The 17,123-nt window shown below is 43.9% G+C and overlaps 1 protein-coding gene across 2 annotated transcripts in view; it reads right to left on the bottom strand.

Annotated features, from left to right (window-relative positions):
* The window catches only part of FYB2 (FYN binding protein 2), a 77,544-nt gene that overhangs the window by 43,704 nt on the left and 16,717 nt on the right, over positions 1-17,123 (bottom strand). For both annotated transcript variants that reach the window (XM_040360853.1, XM_040360854.1), the window contains exons 2-3: positions 11,394-12,552; positions 7,726-7,905 (exon numbers count right to left, since the gene is read on the bottom strand). In XM_040360853.1, the coding sequence (XP_040216787.1) occupies positions 7,726-7,905; positions 11,394-12,552 (1,339 nt within the window). The remainder of the gene's footprint in view (positions 1-7,725; positions 7,906-11,393; positions 12,553-17,123) is intronic.

The following is a 17,123-nucleotide window of genomic DNA, read 5'->3' as shown; positions in this document are numbered from 1 at the left end:
CCTAGGAGGCACACAAGGAGGAATTATAGACACATTAAAGCGGAGTTCCACCCGAAAATGGAACTTCTGCTTAATCCACTCCTCGCCCCCTTACATGCCACATTTGGCATGCAATTTTTTTTGGGGGGGGAGTGGGACTTCCTGTCCCACTTCCTCCTTCCGCCGAGGGGCTGCAAAGGCGAAAAATCTAATCGCCTTTTGGCAGCCCCTCCCTGTATGCGATCGCCTGGGACACGTGACAGGACCCAGGCGATCGCCTGTCCAATCGGATGGCACAGCGCCACTCGCTCATGCGCAGTAGGTGCCTGGCCGTGAAGCCGAAAGCTGTCACGGCCGGGTGCCCACTGGAACGTAGAGCAGGTGAGTGCATGTTTATTAAAAGCCATCAGCTACACTTTTTGTAGCTGCTGACTTTTAATAAACATTAAAAATGAGTGGAACACCCCTTTAATAAACAGATCATAGCAGGAGACTCAGTATCTAGAAAAGGTAAAGGTAGAGAACCCACAGTACCAAGCACCTACCTACCCTCCCCCCCCCCCCCACCCCCGGTGTTCTTATTAGATCACTATGGATTTGGGGCTCCACTGAGAATAAGCACTTGGCCACAAAACCACTTGCTTTTTTTTCTGCACCACGTCTCATGGTCTAGGTCACCAAGAAACCACAATTCTCCATAGGATGACGCTTTAAAAGCCTTTTATTCTCATGTATTCTATCTCTGGGACAGGAAACAAGGAAATTGTTTAAATAAATAAAGTGGAACTTCAGTAATTTTTTCAACTTCCCATCTATTAAATCTTCTGCCCTTGTTGTTGTCTTAACTTTGGATGGTAAAAACATTTATATTTCTGTCAGTAAATCCCTTATACAGCCCACTTTCTGTTTCTTGTCTGGTCATTAGCCTAGGGGCTTATGACATCATGCACAGCTCTATGAGAGTTTGCCAGGAAGGGGGGGGGGGTCGAGTCATAAGAGGGCCAATGAGAGCTGCAGGAAGTGAACAGGCAGCAGCTTCAGCTGCCCACAATTAAAATAAATGCAGCCAGACTCAGTGGAGGGAGATTTATGCAGCATATTTGGCAAGTACAGAATCACAGTATATATATATATATATATATATATATATATATATATATATATATATATATATATATATATATATATATATATATATATATAATAATAATATGCAAACTGGTTTTAGGGAAGCTTCAGAATGGCAAAGATGTTTTTATTTACAAATTGTGTGAGCAGACTGCAGTTCCTCTTTAAAAAGTAATTTTGCCCTGTGGTGAAGTGCTGGGTGTTTAGTGTGTCAGGTATGTCACATTTCTTGCCCAGCTTGTAAGAGAAGGTGGATATTTTCTAAAGAAAAAAAAAAACTTTCGCTGTATATTGTCACAGGTCAGGAATTTATTTGAGTAGACAAAATTCTTGTACGGCCCACTTTAACTGAGGCGGGTCGGGGGAGCGCTGCATTGTATTTTGCACTCCGCTCACAATGGAAGTCATATGGGGATGGGGGTGGAGTACGAGTCTCGTGTTCTACTTTAATAAAAAACGTGTCCTCTCTTTTTCCTCGGGGCACTTGGGATGTTTCACATAACAATCTTCAAAACTTCAAAGCGATAAAGAAAAAAAAAGAAAAAAACAATGACATATGCTGTGTATTGACGTCTACATGGGCACTCTATTGGGGATGGGTACTGCCGGCACTCCAAAAGTGCAGCTTGCTCCCTATATTCCCTGACCAAATTGTATTTTTCACCATAACAATAGCTCAAGGAAAAAATAACATTTCCAGCTAGCTTCACACCCTACAGGTGCGACGACAGATGTGCGTTTTTTCTGCGTGTCACATGAAGGGCAGAAAATAAGTTCCTGACCCCCTTTTCCAAAATTGTGTTGCACCAAACTGCATGGTGCTGCACAGTTAGACATGCAGACAAGAAATGCCCAGGTTAGCAGATGCATGGGGTGTGCCATGATTTATTGTCACCCCTGTGTGTCCGCTAAAGGGAATAATATACACTGCTCAAAAAATATTAAAAGGAACACTTTGAAAACATACCAGATCTCAACGGGCAAAAATAAATCTAATGTTGGATATCTATTCTGGTATAGACTGGGTAATGTGTTGGGATCTATACTGGTATGGACTGGGTAATGTCTTGGGATCTAAACTGGCATGGACTGGGTAATGTGTTGGAATCTATACTGGTATGGACTGGGTAATGTGTTGGGTAATGTGTTGGGATCTATACTGGCATGGACTGGGTAATGTGTTGGGATCTATACTGGTATGGACTGGGTAATGTGTTGGGATCTATACTGGTATGGACTGGGTAATGTGTTGGGATCTATACTGGTATGGACTGGGTAATGTGTTGGGATCTATACTGGTATGGACTGGGTAATGTGTTGGGATCTATACTGGTATGGACTGGGTAATGTGTTGGGATCTATACTGGTATGGACTGGGTAATGTGTTGGGATCTATACTGGTATGGACTGGGTAATGTGTTGGGATCTATACTGGTATGGACTGGGTAATGTGTTGGGATCTATACTGGTATGGACTGGGTAATGTGTTGGGATCTATACTGGTATGGACTGGGTAATGTGTTGGGATCTATACTGGTATGGACTGGGTAATGTGTTGGGATCTATACTGGTATGGACTGGGTAATGTGTTGGGATCTATACTGGTATGGACTGGGTAATGTGTTGGGATCTATACTGGTATGGACTGGGTAATGTCTTGGGATCTAAACTGGCATGGACTGGGTAATGTGTTGGAATCTATACTGGTATGGACTGGGTAATGTGTTGGGTAATGTGTTGGGATCTATACTGGCATGGACTGGGTAATGTGTTGGGATCTATACTGGTATGGACTGGGTAATGTGTTGGGATCTATACTGGTATGGACTGGGTAATGTGTTGGGATCTATACTGGTATGGACTGGGTAATGTGTTGGGATCTATACTGGTATGGACTGGGTAATGTGTTGGGATCTATACTGGTATGGACTGGGTAATGTGTTGGGATCTATACTGGTATGGACTGGGTAATGTGTTGGGATCTATACTGGTATGGACTGGGTAATGTGTTGGGATCTATACTGGTATGGACTGGGTAATGTGTTGGGATCTATACTGGTATGGACTGGGTAATGTGTTGGGATCTATACTGGTATGGACTGGGTAATGTGTTGGGATCTATACTGGTATGGACTGGGTAATGTGTTGGGATCTATACTGGTATGGACTGGGTAATGTGTTGGGATCTATACTGGTATGGACTGGGTAATGTGTTGGGATCTATACTGGTATGGACTGGGTAATGTGTTGGGATCTATACTGGTATGGACTGGGTAATGTGTTGGGATCTATACTGGTATGGACTGGGTAATGTGTTGGGATCTATACTGGTATGGACTGGGTAATGTGTTGGGATCTATACTGGTATGGACTGGGTAATGTGTTGGGATCTATACTGGTATGGGACTGGGTAATGTGTTGGGATCTATACTGGTATGGACTGGGTAATGTGTTGGGATCTATACTGGTATGGACTGGGTAATGTGTTGGGATCTATACTGATAGGGGGTGCACAGGCCGTAGGTGGAGAATTTTCATTTCCATCAAATGATGTGCCATCCTTTCATTCCTAACACATTACCCAGTCCATATCAATAAAGATCACAATGGAAGGACCTCCCTCAAAGGTCAGAAGGCGGGGTTCCCAGAGGTCAAAGGTCACAGGGCGTGACTGACCCACCCGCACCAAAGTGTACCGCCTACCCCAACTAAGTCGGGGAATGAACAAGTCGGGGAAAGCGTTCCTCCCAGATCTGGACCAGAGCATCACTGAGCTCCTGAACAGACTGAGGTGCAACTTGGTGGCACCAGATGGACCGAAACATAATGTCCCAGAGGTGTTCTTTTGGATTTAGGTCAGGTAAACGTGGGGGCCATTCAATGGTATAAATTTCTTCATCCTCCAGGAACTGGCTGCATGCTCTCGCCACATGAGGCCGGGCATTGTCGTGTACGAGGAGGAACCCAGGACCCACTGCACCAACGTAGGGTCTGACAATGGGTCCAAGGATTTAATCCCGATACCTAATGGCAGTCAGGGTGCCATTGTGTAGCCTGTAGAGGTCTGTGCGTCCCTCCATGGATATGCCTCCCCAGACCATCACTGACCCACCACCAAACCGCTCATGCTGAACGATGTTACAGGCAGCATAAAGTTCTCTGCGGCTTCTCCAGACCCTTTCACGTCTGTCACATATGCTCAGGGTGAACCTGCTCTCATCTGTGAAAAACATGGGGCACCAGTGGCAGACTTGCCAATTCTGCTGTTCAATGGAAAATGCCAATCGAGCTCCAAAGTGTCCGGCAGTGAGCACACTAGAGGACGTCAGGCCCTCAGGCCACCCCCATGTAGTCTGTTTCTGATTGTTTGGTCAGAGACATTCACACCAGTGGCCTGCTGGAGGTCATTTTGTAGGGCTCTGGCAGGGCTTATCCTGTTCCTCCTTGCACAAAGGAGCAGATACCGGTCCTGCTGATGGGTTAAGGACCTTCTACGGTTCTGTCCAGCTCTCCTAGAGTAACTGCCTGTCTCCTGGAATCTCCTCCATGCTCTTGAGGCTGTGCCGGGAGACACAGCAAACCTTCTGGCCATGACACGTATTAATGTGCCCAGAGGTGGCTCTAGGCTTTGTGAGGCCTTAGGCAAAACTTAGACATGAGGCCCCACTCACGCCCATAATGGGAAAAAGTATTTAATTTTTAGTGCAGAGTCCTTGCATGAGGAGATTGATCCCACACATCCGCAGGCAATGCCATCATTCTTCCCGATGCTGGGCTCTCCCCTTCCTCCGTCAGGCAAATTAAGCAGCCGCGAGGCCCCTGTAAGCACGAGTCCTTAGGCGACCGCCTATTTTGCCTAATTAAAGAGCCGCCTCTGGATGTGCCATCCTGGAGGAGTTGGACGGCCTGTGCAACCTTTATAAGGTCCAAGTATCGCCTCGTGCTACCAGTAGTGACACTGACCCTAGCCAAATGCAAAACGAGTGAAAAACAGTCAGAAAAGATGAGTAGGGGGGAAAAAAAATGTCAGACACTTCCAGCTGAAAAACCCTTCCTGTTTTGGGGGTCGTCTCATTGTTGCCCATCTAGTGCACCTGCCACCTCTGTATACACCCCTCCCCCTCTGCTACTTAAAGCGGTAGTTCACCCTCCTTTCCATCATTAGACCATTAAATTCGGCATCGTAGCGCGAGCTACGGTATGCCGGTCTTAAATTTTTAATCCCCGTACTCACTGTGGTATCGATGATTGAAGAATCCGACTCCCGCGGGGAATGGGCGTGCCTATGGAGAGGGAGGATGATTGACGGCCGGCTCTGGCACGTCACGCTCCCCGAAGACAGCCGGAGTAGGTCTCGGCTATTCACGACGCCTGCGCACAGGCTATGCGCAGGCGCCGTGAATAGCCAAGCCTATTTCGGCTATTTCCGGAGAAGCGTGACGTGCCAGGGCCGGCCGTCAATCACCTTCTCTCACCATAGGAACGCCCATTCCCCGGATTCTTCAATCATCGATAGCACAGTGAGTACGGGCATAAAAAATGTAAGACCGGCATACCGTAGCTCGCGCTACGATGCCGAATTTAATGGTCTAATAAAAAAAAACTTTTTTTTTTTTTTTTTAACAGGGTGAACCCCCGCTTTAACTGGCCTGATCATTATCCCAGGAGTTCTGATTCAAAAGAGTTCATTTAATTTTAATTCAGAAAGACTTACGACGGGTGTATCAGTAGATACGCCGTCGTAAGTCCGAATCCGCGCCGTCGCAACTTTAAGCGTATGCTCAAACTGAGATACGCTTAAATGTTGCCAAGATACGACTGGCGTAAGTCTCCTACGCCGTCGTATCTTAACTGCATATTTACGCTGGCCGCTAGGGGCGTGTACGCTGATTTACGCCTAGAATATCTAAATCAGCTAGATACGCCTATTCACGAACGTATGCCCGGCCGTCGCAGTACAGATACGCCGTTTACGTAAGGCTTTTTCCGGCGTAAAGTTACCCCTGCTATATGAGGCGCAACCAATGTTAAGTATGGACGTCGGGACCGCGTCGAATTTTCAGTCGATTACGTCTTTTGCGCAAGTCGTTCGCGAATAGGGCTGTGCGTAATTTACGTTCATGTCGAAAGCATTAAATTTTTGCGGGTTCATTTGGAGCATGCGCACTGGGATACGTTCACGGACAGCGCATGCACCGTTCGTAAAAAGCGTCATTTACGTGGGGTCACGATGATTTTACATAAAACACGCCCACATCTTACACATTTGAATTAGTCGCGCTTATGCCGGCCAATTTACGCTACGCCGTCGCAACATACGGAGCAAGTGCTTTGTGAATACTGCACTTGCCTGTGAAAGTTGCGGAGGCATAGCGTAAATAGGATACGCTACGCCCGCACACAAATATTTGTATATTGATGAATTTTGATTATTATTCATTTGAATGTGCCTCACTAGGTTGTCGTTTTCCCCATTTACATTCATTGATTTATGGTTTTCATTTGGATGGATTATATTTGATTACCTTTTTGTACACTTGTGATGAATTTTAGTGGTATTTATACATTTTCATATTTGGGCGCTGCATTCATCCTATATTACATGAAAGCATAATAATAACACCTGATGTGGGAAAAGGGAATCAAACTGTCCCAAATGATCCAACACGTCCCCCGCAGGATGGGGAGCACATGGCAGCCAATCCCAGATGAAACGTCTTCATGGATGAATACAGGGAGTGACAATCCCGGCTTTGTGTGGATATCGCGGCGCTGATGTTTACAGTCACAACAAACGCCGTCCGAATGGTGGACAGGACACAAAGCTGTGTTTGTCTTTTATTTACTGGTCGGGATATTGAGATAAATCAGATTCCAGGTCCATAAATGGGGGGGGGCGTGATCTGCCAAATACACTTCACAGAACAATTTAATTTCTTTCTGGTACAAGTGACAGTGACGTCTTGTTCCAGCGTGATTCTGAATGAGCTCAGAATTGTCTCAAATTGATGTTGTACCGGCTCCTCCAGGGCTGTCTTAATGAGTGGGCACTGCCCAGGGGCCCCAACTGCATGGGGGGCCACTACACTTTCCCAAAAGCAGCTGGTTCTTGAGCCCACGCTGGCCAGAAATTTGGGGACCCAATGGTGATCAGGTCTGACCTAGCAGGGGGTGTGTTGGATCTCTGCAAAGAGACCTCTGCTTTCACACAGAGACCCACTTGGCAGCATGCTGGCAGGAAACAGGCTTTTTACTTGGGTCTCTCTGCAGAGGTCCGACATACCCCTTGTCGAGTCAGAGCTCTCCAATCAGCATGGATCATGTACTTTGCTAACTGGAGAGCTAAAGGTCTGACCTAGCAGGGGGCATGCTGGATCTCTGCAAAGAGGCCACTGCTTTCACACACAGTCCCACTCTGCAGAATGCTGGCAGGGAATAGTCTTTTTACTTGGATTGTGGCTTCTTTAGAAAGAAAAACTAAGACTTTGCACAACGTGCGTTTGATGGACCTGGAATGTATTTAGTGGATGTAAAGTGATGATTATATGGCGTTTTAAATTTAACTAAAACATCCCTTTTATTTGGTAACATAAAACCCCAAATCATCCCCTTACCCACCTGTAGGGGTCTCCCTCACTGCATTACATGGTGGAGCTGCAGACTGATAGTGAGTGAGGACCACCTGTGGGGGTCTGGGCTCCTTGGGTGGAGGCAGTCCAAGGGATTCGATGGAAGGTAAAGGTTTCTTCCTCGGCGTCTTATCTCCAGGAATATTCAACTTTGGTTTGCTTTTCGCATCTACAAGAAAGCCAACAGTTCAGCGTTGCATCCCGACAACGAGCAAATATTAGACTTCCATCTGAATTAGATATACATGTATAGCAAAGCTGAACAACTTTAGTGCCAATCCTTACCAGAGATTCAAGTCTTATCCGGGACTGCTAAGGGGAAGGACCCGCCATCTATACCACACTGCAATGCAATATGGGCAGATATAAAGTGCAGACATGAGGCCTCCTACCCATAGAGGCCATATTAAGAGCAACTTTTTTGCAGAGCGGATATCATGCTTGCCATTCATTTATAGGACTAAAACTAGGGGTCTCCAAACAACGGCTGCAAGAATTTACCCAGCCAACTGATGCAAAGTAGGATGACCACATTTTCAAACTGCCATTCAGGGACACCCCCCCCCCCCCCTCTTCCTAAAAAAAGATAACTTTTTATAAAAAAAAAAATTGGGACCCCCCCCATGGTTTTCACCGGTTCATCCTGGGACCTGTCGTATCTTCAGCTCTGAGGGGTTCATGGTGGGACCTGTAGTCCTTCACTTTTGGGGGTCACATTCCCCCAAAAGTGAAGGACTATAAGTTCCAGTCCTTCACTATTTGGGGGGCAGGGGTCTCACATCTTCAGCTCTGGGGGGGGGGGGTTCATGCTGGGACCTGTAGTCCTTAACTTTGGGGAGGTCACACCCCCCTAAAGTAAAGGACTACAAATCCCAGCATGAACTCCCAAATCCCAGCTTTTCAACATCTATCTGCGCCCTCTCTTTGATATTATCAGTAGCCAAGAACTACTTTATCACTCTTATGCAGACGATACGCAACTGTATTTTCGCATCTGCAACAAAAAGAATCATCATCCAAGTTTAGAGAAATGTCTCTCTTTGATTGACAACTGGATGACCAATAGCCATCTTAAACTCAACAGTTCTAAAACAGAACTCCTTGTGTTTCAGGCCAGCCGAAAGAGTCAAGTGGTAACAACTTGGACTCCACCGCCCATTCTGGGGCAAATCATCAACCCTAGCTCCAAAGTCAAAAGTCTCGGGGTCATCTTTGACACCTTCATGACAATGGACGCACAAATAGGGTCAGTAGTCAGCGGAGCGCACTATCTGTTGCGCCTACTACGCAGACTTATTCCATTTATCCCTAAAGAAGACGTAGCAGTCGTGGTGGGAACAATCATAAACTCCAGACTGGACTATGCCAACGCACTGTACCTCGGACTCCCAAAGTACCAAATCTCCCGCCTGCAAGTCGTACAGAATACGGCCGCCAGACTGGTGACTGGGAAAAAAAAATGGGAATCAATCTCACCTTCGCTGAGAACCCTTCACTGGCTGCCAGTAAAAGACAGAATTGCATTTAAAGCACTCTGCCTGACACATAAGTGCATCCATGGGAAGGCTCCGCAATATCTTTGCGACAAGATAGAACCTCACAATTCGAATCGCGTTTTGCGATCCACCGACCAAAATCTGGTCAGGGTACCAAAAACCAAATACAAGTCCAAAGGAGAAAGAAGGTTTGCTTTTCAGGGTCCTAGACTATGGAACGCTTTACCAACCAGCATTCGGTTGGAGGAAAACCACCTGATTTTCAGAAGACAAATCAAAACTCTGCTCTTTTGAGGTCATGAGTCACAGACAACTAGCGCCCAGAAGCGATTCAGTTCGCATGTGTTGCGCTCTATAAATTTTTCATTCATTCATTCATTCATCTAAAGATGTGACCCCCATCCCCCCCAATTTTGAAACTCCCAGCATGAACCCATGAGGTCTAAGGGTGTGACCCCATAGATTTCACAGATCTATGCTGGGACCTGTAGATCTTCACTAGTTTGGGGGGGGTGTCACATCTTAAAGCGGTTGTAAACCCTCTGGAAACATCCAAACTCTTTACATATTCTCAAAGACCTTGTATTTCTACATCGATTGATCCCTATATAATATATCACATTACTAGGCTTACTGTATTAATCACCGATTTTGTGACATGTCATTTCTGTAGTAAGCCTGCGCCATCTCTAATGTGGTCTTCCGCGTCTTTCACATGCAGAATTTCCGCCCACAGTTCCTTCCTGATTCATAAATCCCGCGCGTGTGCACTGCGATCACAATATGCAAGCCTAGGTCACGTGATGACCATCATGCTCTAGGTGACAATCAGGCCGAAACATCGCGGGATGTCGGGGCTGACGTCTGCATGAGGAAATGACGCAGCCCCGACATAAGCAAAGAATTTATCCGGCCTGAGACTCAGCTTGCCGGATCCGGCGCATGCGCGGTACACGTCCCCACTCGAGAATGCAGCAATAAGTCAAGAAGTATACAGGTAAAAAAAAAAAGGCTACTTGCCAACTTTTTAAAAAAATGACATGGACTTATAAATAGAAAGTGACATTTTTGAGTATACAACCACTTTAAGCTCTGAGGGGTTCATGCTGGGACCTGTGTCAGTTTCATTCCGGGACACTGTATTGTCCCAGAGTGAAGGTGCCCGGGACAGACCTGCAGAATGCGGGACTGTCCCGGGCAATCCGGGACACGTGGTCACCCTAATGCAAAGGGCGAGTCCAATGTAAGGGGGGGGGGGGCCATAGTAAGGGTAGTTTTAAGGCCATGTAAGAGGGTTCTGATATGGACACTGATGGGCTCAAGTTTATTTGGGATTTCTTTGCTGTGTTTTACTGAAGCTTTTTTTGTTGTTCTAAAATCAGGGGTCATCAAACTTTTCACTTTGTATATTTAACAAAAAATAATGGGCTGAAAAATAAATAAATAAATAAAACAGTTTTACATTGTGGCGTACCAAAAAGAGTCCCCTTTTATATCCATGCTTTCCCAGCAAAATGACCTTCTAAATCCATGTATGCCCAGCAGAGCCACCCCCCTTGGACATCCATGGGAGCCAGCAGAGCCACCCCCCTTGGACATGCATGGGAGCCAGCAGAGCCACCCCCCTTGGACCTCCATGGGAGCCAGCAGAGCCACCCCCCTTGGACCTCCATGGGAGCCAGCAGAGCCACCCCCCTTGGACATCCATGGGAGCCAGCAAAGCCACCCCCCTTGGACATCCATGGGAGCCAGCAAAGCCACCCCCCTTGGACATCCATGGGAGCCAGCAAAGCCACCCCCCTTGGACATCCATGGGAGCCAGCAGAGCCACCCCCCTTGGACATCCATGGGAGCCAGCAGAGCCACCCCCCTTGGACCTCCATGGGAGCCAGCAGAGCCACCCCCCTTGGACCTCCATGGGAGCCAGCAGAGCCACCCTCCTTGGACATCCATGGGAGCCAGCAGAGCCACCCCATTTGGACATCCATGGGAGCAAGCAGAGCCACCCCCCTTGGACATCCATGGGTTCCAGCAGAGTCCACCCCCCCCCCCCCCGGACATCCATGGGTTCCAGCAGAGCCCCCCCCCCCTGGACATCTATACCGCTACCTCCCATCTCCTCTTTAAAAAAAAAAAAAAAAAAACAAGGAGGAATACCTACCAGGTGGTTTGGGTGACCTGTTCTCCTGGGGCGACTTGTCCTCTTTGTTTGAACTTTGATCAGATGAAGAGATTTTACGTTTGGGTTCAACGGATCTTAAAGGTTTAGGAATGGTGGTCATGGATGGAGAGTCATTTTGAGATTTTGGAGCATCATTGAAGGGTGGTGGAGGTGCTATAAGTATGTCAAGGCTGCTGTTGATGTCTTCATAAGGGTCTTGCTCAACAATCTCATACATTTCTAGACTATGGGGAGGCACTGGGCATGGAAAAGAGTCTTGAAGTTGAGGATTTCCACCGATGGGGGGCAGACGTTCTGCCTGGGAATGAAAATTGTGATCCACTTCTTCATAGAACTCTTGGCCTTCAGGCTGGCTCATCTCCGGCCCAGGAAAAGAAGACATGGAAGTAAAGGAAGTTGAAGGTGTTCTCATGGTGTCGTTAACAACTTCGTAGCAATCTTGTGCATCCAATTGGGGGATCTCCTTCACTGGAGCAGATGTTTTCTTTGAAATGGGTAAAGCTTGAGATAACCGAGCCAAGAATGGACGCGATTGTGTTGGTTTTGCCTTCATGGACTCATCAACAACTTCGTAGCAATCTTGGCTGTCGGAATGATTGGTCTCCAGTGCTTGGGAAGACTTTTTGTTTGAAACATTTGAGATCTGGGGTTTTAGGGGAACTTGAGGTCTCCCGGAGGTTAGAGTTTTAAAAGAGTCATCAATAACCTCATAGAATTCCTGGTTGTTAGATTGGTTGGCGTCCAGACTTGAATTTGTCTTCGACGATGCCGACCAGGACTGTCTATACGATTGTGGACTTCGTGAACACACCCCTTCCCCGCTCGACTGTGGGCGGTCTGTAATATTGAGGGTCTGTTTAAATCCAATACTTAGCCTCATATTTTGAGGCGACTTGTTCCCAGAGGATGGTTTCTGAAGCACTCCCGGACTTGGCTTTGCTGCCACGTCGGGTTTTTTGGCGATCTGTGGCGGTACAGGCTTAGGTTTGTTCTCTAAAGCGCAGATGACCCCTAAAAGGGCTGGGTTAGAGCGCACATTGGATACGCTCCTTGGCCGAGAAGGGTTGGCCGGCAGGGTGTTTGAGCAGTCGGGGTCTTTAAATCTGTCACGGATCGATTTGAAGTCTAAAGGTTGTTCCTTAAGGGAAAACAGACAAATATGATTAAACACTTGGAGTAAATGGAGAAATATTTCATCATCGTTAATGCAGAGCACCATTAACCCCTTGCCGCTGAGCGTACACATATATGCATCCTCGGCTTTTGGGGGTTATACCGGGATGATGCCCGCAGCTGCAGGCATCATCACGGTACCGTTGTTTAGAGCGGGCAATTGGCTATCCAGGCATAACAACCGAAAAAACGCTCAGTTGTTATACCAGAGGAGCGGTAGGGGACATCCCCCTTCCTGCCGTCCTGATCGGGCCTCCCATCCCACCAGGAGACTCGATCCATGATGTATCACTTCCGGCACCTAGAGAGAGACTGGCACAAAGCCGTAAAATGGCTTCATGCCAAACTCCTGAATGTAAACACAGAAGCGACGTCACAACGTCACTTCTGGTTTACTCGGCTGCCAATGTCGCCGTATTTAAAGAAAACTATATACAGTATTCATCCCCCTCCCGCCACCCTGATTGGGCCTCCCGTAACACCAGGAGACCCGATCCATGATGTATCACTTCCGGCGTCTAAAGAGACTGGCACGAAGCCTTAAATGGCTTCATTCCAGTCTCCTGAATGTAAACACAGAAGCGCCGTCACAACATCACTTCCGGTTTACTCGGCTGCCAATGTCGCCGTATTTAAAATATACAGTATTCATCCCCCCTCCCGCCACCCTGATTGGGCCTCCCGTCCCACCGGGAGACCCGATCCACGACGTATCACTTCTGGTGCCTAGAGAGAGACTGGCACGAAGCCGTAAATGGTGTGAATGAACAGGAAGCACTCTGTACAAAAGCTCCCTGTTCATTCACAAACTGAAGTATTGTAAACACAGGGAGGGCCACAGGGGGATTGGTTCCATTAATTGCGCCCACTCCTGCTGGTCAGGCCCCCCCCCCCCCCTGTTGAATTTATGGGGCCTGGGCCCTGTAGAGCCAGGCCGACAGGAACAATGAACCAAACCAAACAGGCAGCTCCAGGCATATGAATAAACCACTCATTCATGCAACCAGAACACCTGTGAGAATGAGCCCTTAATTATGTTTTATTTTTTAAGTTTTAAAATATTTACCAGGTCTGTGTCCTCAATCCTTCTCTGCAGTCTCAGCTACAGGGTGAATGAACAGGAAGTGCTCTGTACAGAGGCTCCCTGTTCAATCACAAACTGAAGCATTGTAAACACAGGGTGGGCCACAGGGGGATAGGTTTCGGTAAGTTATACAATTGGTAAGCAGCGAAAGGAAAATTTATACAAAAAAAAAAAAAATTATAAAAATAATATGGATTAGTTAAACCCACAAGGGCTGTGCCCAATAAAATCACCAAAAACCCAGCGTTGGCAGAATCAATCCCAATCACTGCTAGCACAATACATTTTGGCCTAAATTTATAAAGAAATTTGATTTTCAGCCATAGGTTTTATAGTAGAAAAAAAAAAGAGTTTGTTTTTACCCCACCCCCCCCCCCCCCCAAATTTTAGATCATTTTTTTTGTTTAAATAAAAATGAATAAAAAAAAGCCTAGTGGTGATTAAATATCACCAAAAGCAAGCTCTATTTGTGTGAAAAAAATATACTAATTTCATGAATAAATATAAAATAAACATAATAATAATAATAATAATATTATTAATGCCCAATGGTGGTTAAAGATCACCAAAAGCAAGCCATTTGTGTGAAAAAAAAATGGTACAAATTTCATGAATAAAATAATTAATAATAAATTATTATATTTAATTTTATTCATTAAATTCGTATAATTTTTTCACACAAATAGAGCTCTTTTTGGCGATTTTTAATCAACACTGGGCAATATTATTATTATTATTATATTTATTTTATTCATAAAATTTGTATAATTTTTTCACACTATAGCTTGCTTTAGGTCAGCGGTCTCCAAACTTTCTAAACAAAGGGCCGGTTTACTGTGCTTCGGGCTTCAGGAGGGCCGGACTGTGGCCCTTTGGAGTAGAAAAGGTCCCGTCAGTGGGAAATAACAATGCCTCATCTTTGGTGTCAGTGGGAGGAATTGTGCCCCATGGTAAGGGTCATTGGGAAGAATTGTGTCCCATCATTGGTGTCAGTGGGAGGAATGGTTGCCCCATTATTGGTGTAGTCGGGGGAAATTGTGTCACGAGATTGGTGTCATTGAGAGAAATTGTGCCCCATCATTGGTGCCATTGGTACCATTGAGAGAAATTGTGTCACATTATTGGTGGCAGTGGGAGGAATTGTACCCCATTATTGGTGGCAGTGGGAGGAATTGTACCCCATTATTGGTGGCAGTGGGAGGAATTGTACCCCATTATTGGTGGCAGTGGGAGGAATTGTACCCCATTATTGGTGGCAGTGGGAGGAATTGTACCCCATTATTGGTGGCAGTGGGAGGAATTGTACCCCATTATTGGTGGCAGTGGGAGGAATTGTACCCCATTATTGGTGGCAGTGGGAGGAATTGTACCCCATTATTGGTGGCAGTGGGAGGAATTGTACCCCATTATTGGTGGCAGTGGGAGGAATTGTACTCCATTATTGGTGGCAGTGGGAGGAATTGTACCCCATTGATTTTTTCAGTGGGTGGAAATATGCCCCTTCATTGCTGTCAGTGGGGTGGAATTATGCCCCGTTGTTGGTATTAGTGGATGAAATAATGCTCCAAGGGCCAGATAAAAGCAAGCAAAGGGCCACACCTGGCCCCCGGGCCGCAGTTTGAAGACCACTGCTTTTGGTGATCTTTAATGGCCACTGGGCATTATTATAATATTTTATATTTATTTTATTCCTGAAATTCGTATAAGTTTTTTTTCACAGAAATAGAGCTTTCTTTTAGTGATATTAAATCCCCACTATGCATTAATAATAATAATAATTTGTATTACTTTTAATGCCCAGTGGGGATTAAATATCACCAAAAGAAAGCTCTATTTCTGTAGGAAAAAAAACGTATACAAATTTCAGGAATAAAATATATTATTAATTCTTTTTTTTTTTTATTCCTAAAATTCATATAATTTTTTTCACAGAAATAGAGCTTTCTTTTAGTGATATTAAATCCCCCACTGGGCATTAATAATAATAAGTATTACTATTAATGCACAGTGGGGATTAAATATCACCAAAAGAAAGCTCTATTTCTGTGGGGAAAAAAACGGTTTACAAATTTCAGGAATAAAGTATAAAATATTATTAATTTTTTTTTTTTTAATTCCTGAAATTCATATCATTTTTTTCACAGAAATAGCGCTTTCTTTTGGTGATATTTAATCCCCACTGGGCATTAATAATAATAATACTAATTATTATTTGTATTACTTTTAATGCCCAGTGGGGATTAAATATCACCAAAAGAAAGCGCTATTTCTGTGGGAAAAAAAAAAGTATACAAATTTCAGGAATAAAATAAATAAATATAAAATATTATTAATCTTATTATTTTATATTTATTTTATTCCTGAAATTCATATAATTTTTTTCACAGAAATAGAGCTTTCTTTTAGTGATATTACATCCCCACTGGGCATTAATAATAATTATTATTTGTATTACTTTTAATGCCCAGTGGGGATTAAATATCACATAAAGAAAGCGCTATTTCTGTGGGAAAAAAAAAAGTATACAAATTTCAGGAATAAAATAAATAAATATAAAATATTATTAATCTTATTATTTTATATTTATTTTATTCCTGAAATTCATATAATTTTTTTCACAGAAATAGAGCTTTCTTTTAGTGATATTACATCCCCACTGGCCATTAATAATAATAATTATTTGTATTACTTTTAATGCCCAGTGGGGATTAAATATCACCAAAAGAAAGCTCTGTGTCTGTGGGAAAAAATATATATACAAATTTCAGGAATACAATAAATATAAAATATTATTATTATTATTATTATTATTATTATTATTATTATTATTATTATTATTATTATTTTATTCCTGAAATTCATATAATTTTTTTCACAGAAATACAGCTTTCTTTTAGTGATATTAAATCCCCACTGGGCATTAATAATAATAATAATTATTTATATTACTTTTAATGCCCAGTGGGGATTAAATATCACCAAAAGAAAGCTGTGTCTGTGGGAAAAAATATATATACACAAATTTCAGGAATACAATAAATATAAAATATTATTATTATTATTATTATTATTATTATTATTATTATATATTTATTTTATTCCTGAAATTCATATAATTTTTTTCACAGAAATAGAGCTTTCTTTTAGTGATATTAAATCCCCACTGGGCATTAATAATAATAATTATTATTATTAATGCCCAGTGGGGATTAAATATCACCAAAAGAAAGCTCTATTTCTGTAGAAAACACACGTATACGAATTTCAGGAATAAAATAAAATCTAAAATATAATATTATTATTATTATTATTATTAATAATAATAATAATAATAATAATAATGTCCAGTGGTGATTAAAGATCACCTAAAAGCAAGCTATTTGTGTGAAAAAATGATACAAATTTTATGAATAAATATAATAATAATAATAATAATAATAATAATAATAATG

This window comes from Rana temporaria, chromosome 7 (genome assembly GCF_905171775.1).
Source record: "Rana temporaria chromosome 7, aRanTem1.1, whole genome shotgun sequence".
Lineage (NCBI taxonomy): Eukaryota > Metazoa > Chordata > Amphibia > Anura > Ranidae > Rana > Rana temporaria.
Note: the sequence above shows the minus strand (reverse complement) of the source record. Positions and strands in the feature narration are given on the sequence as shown.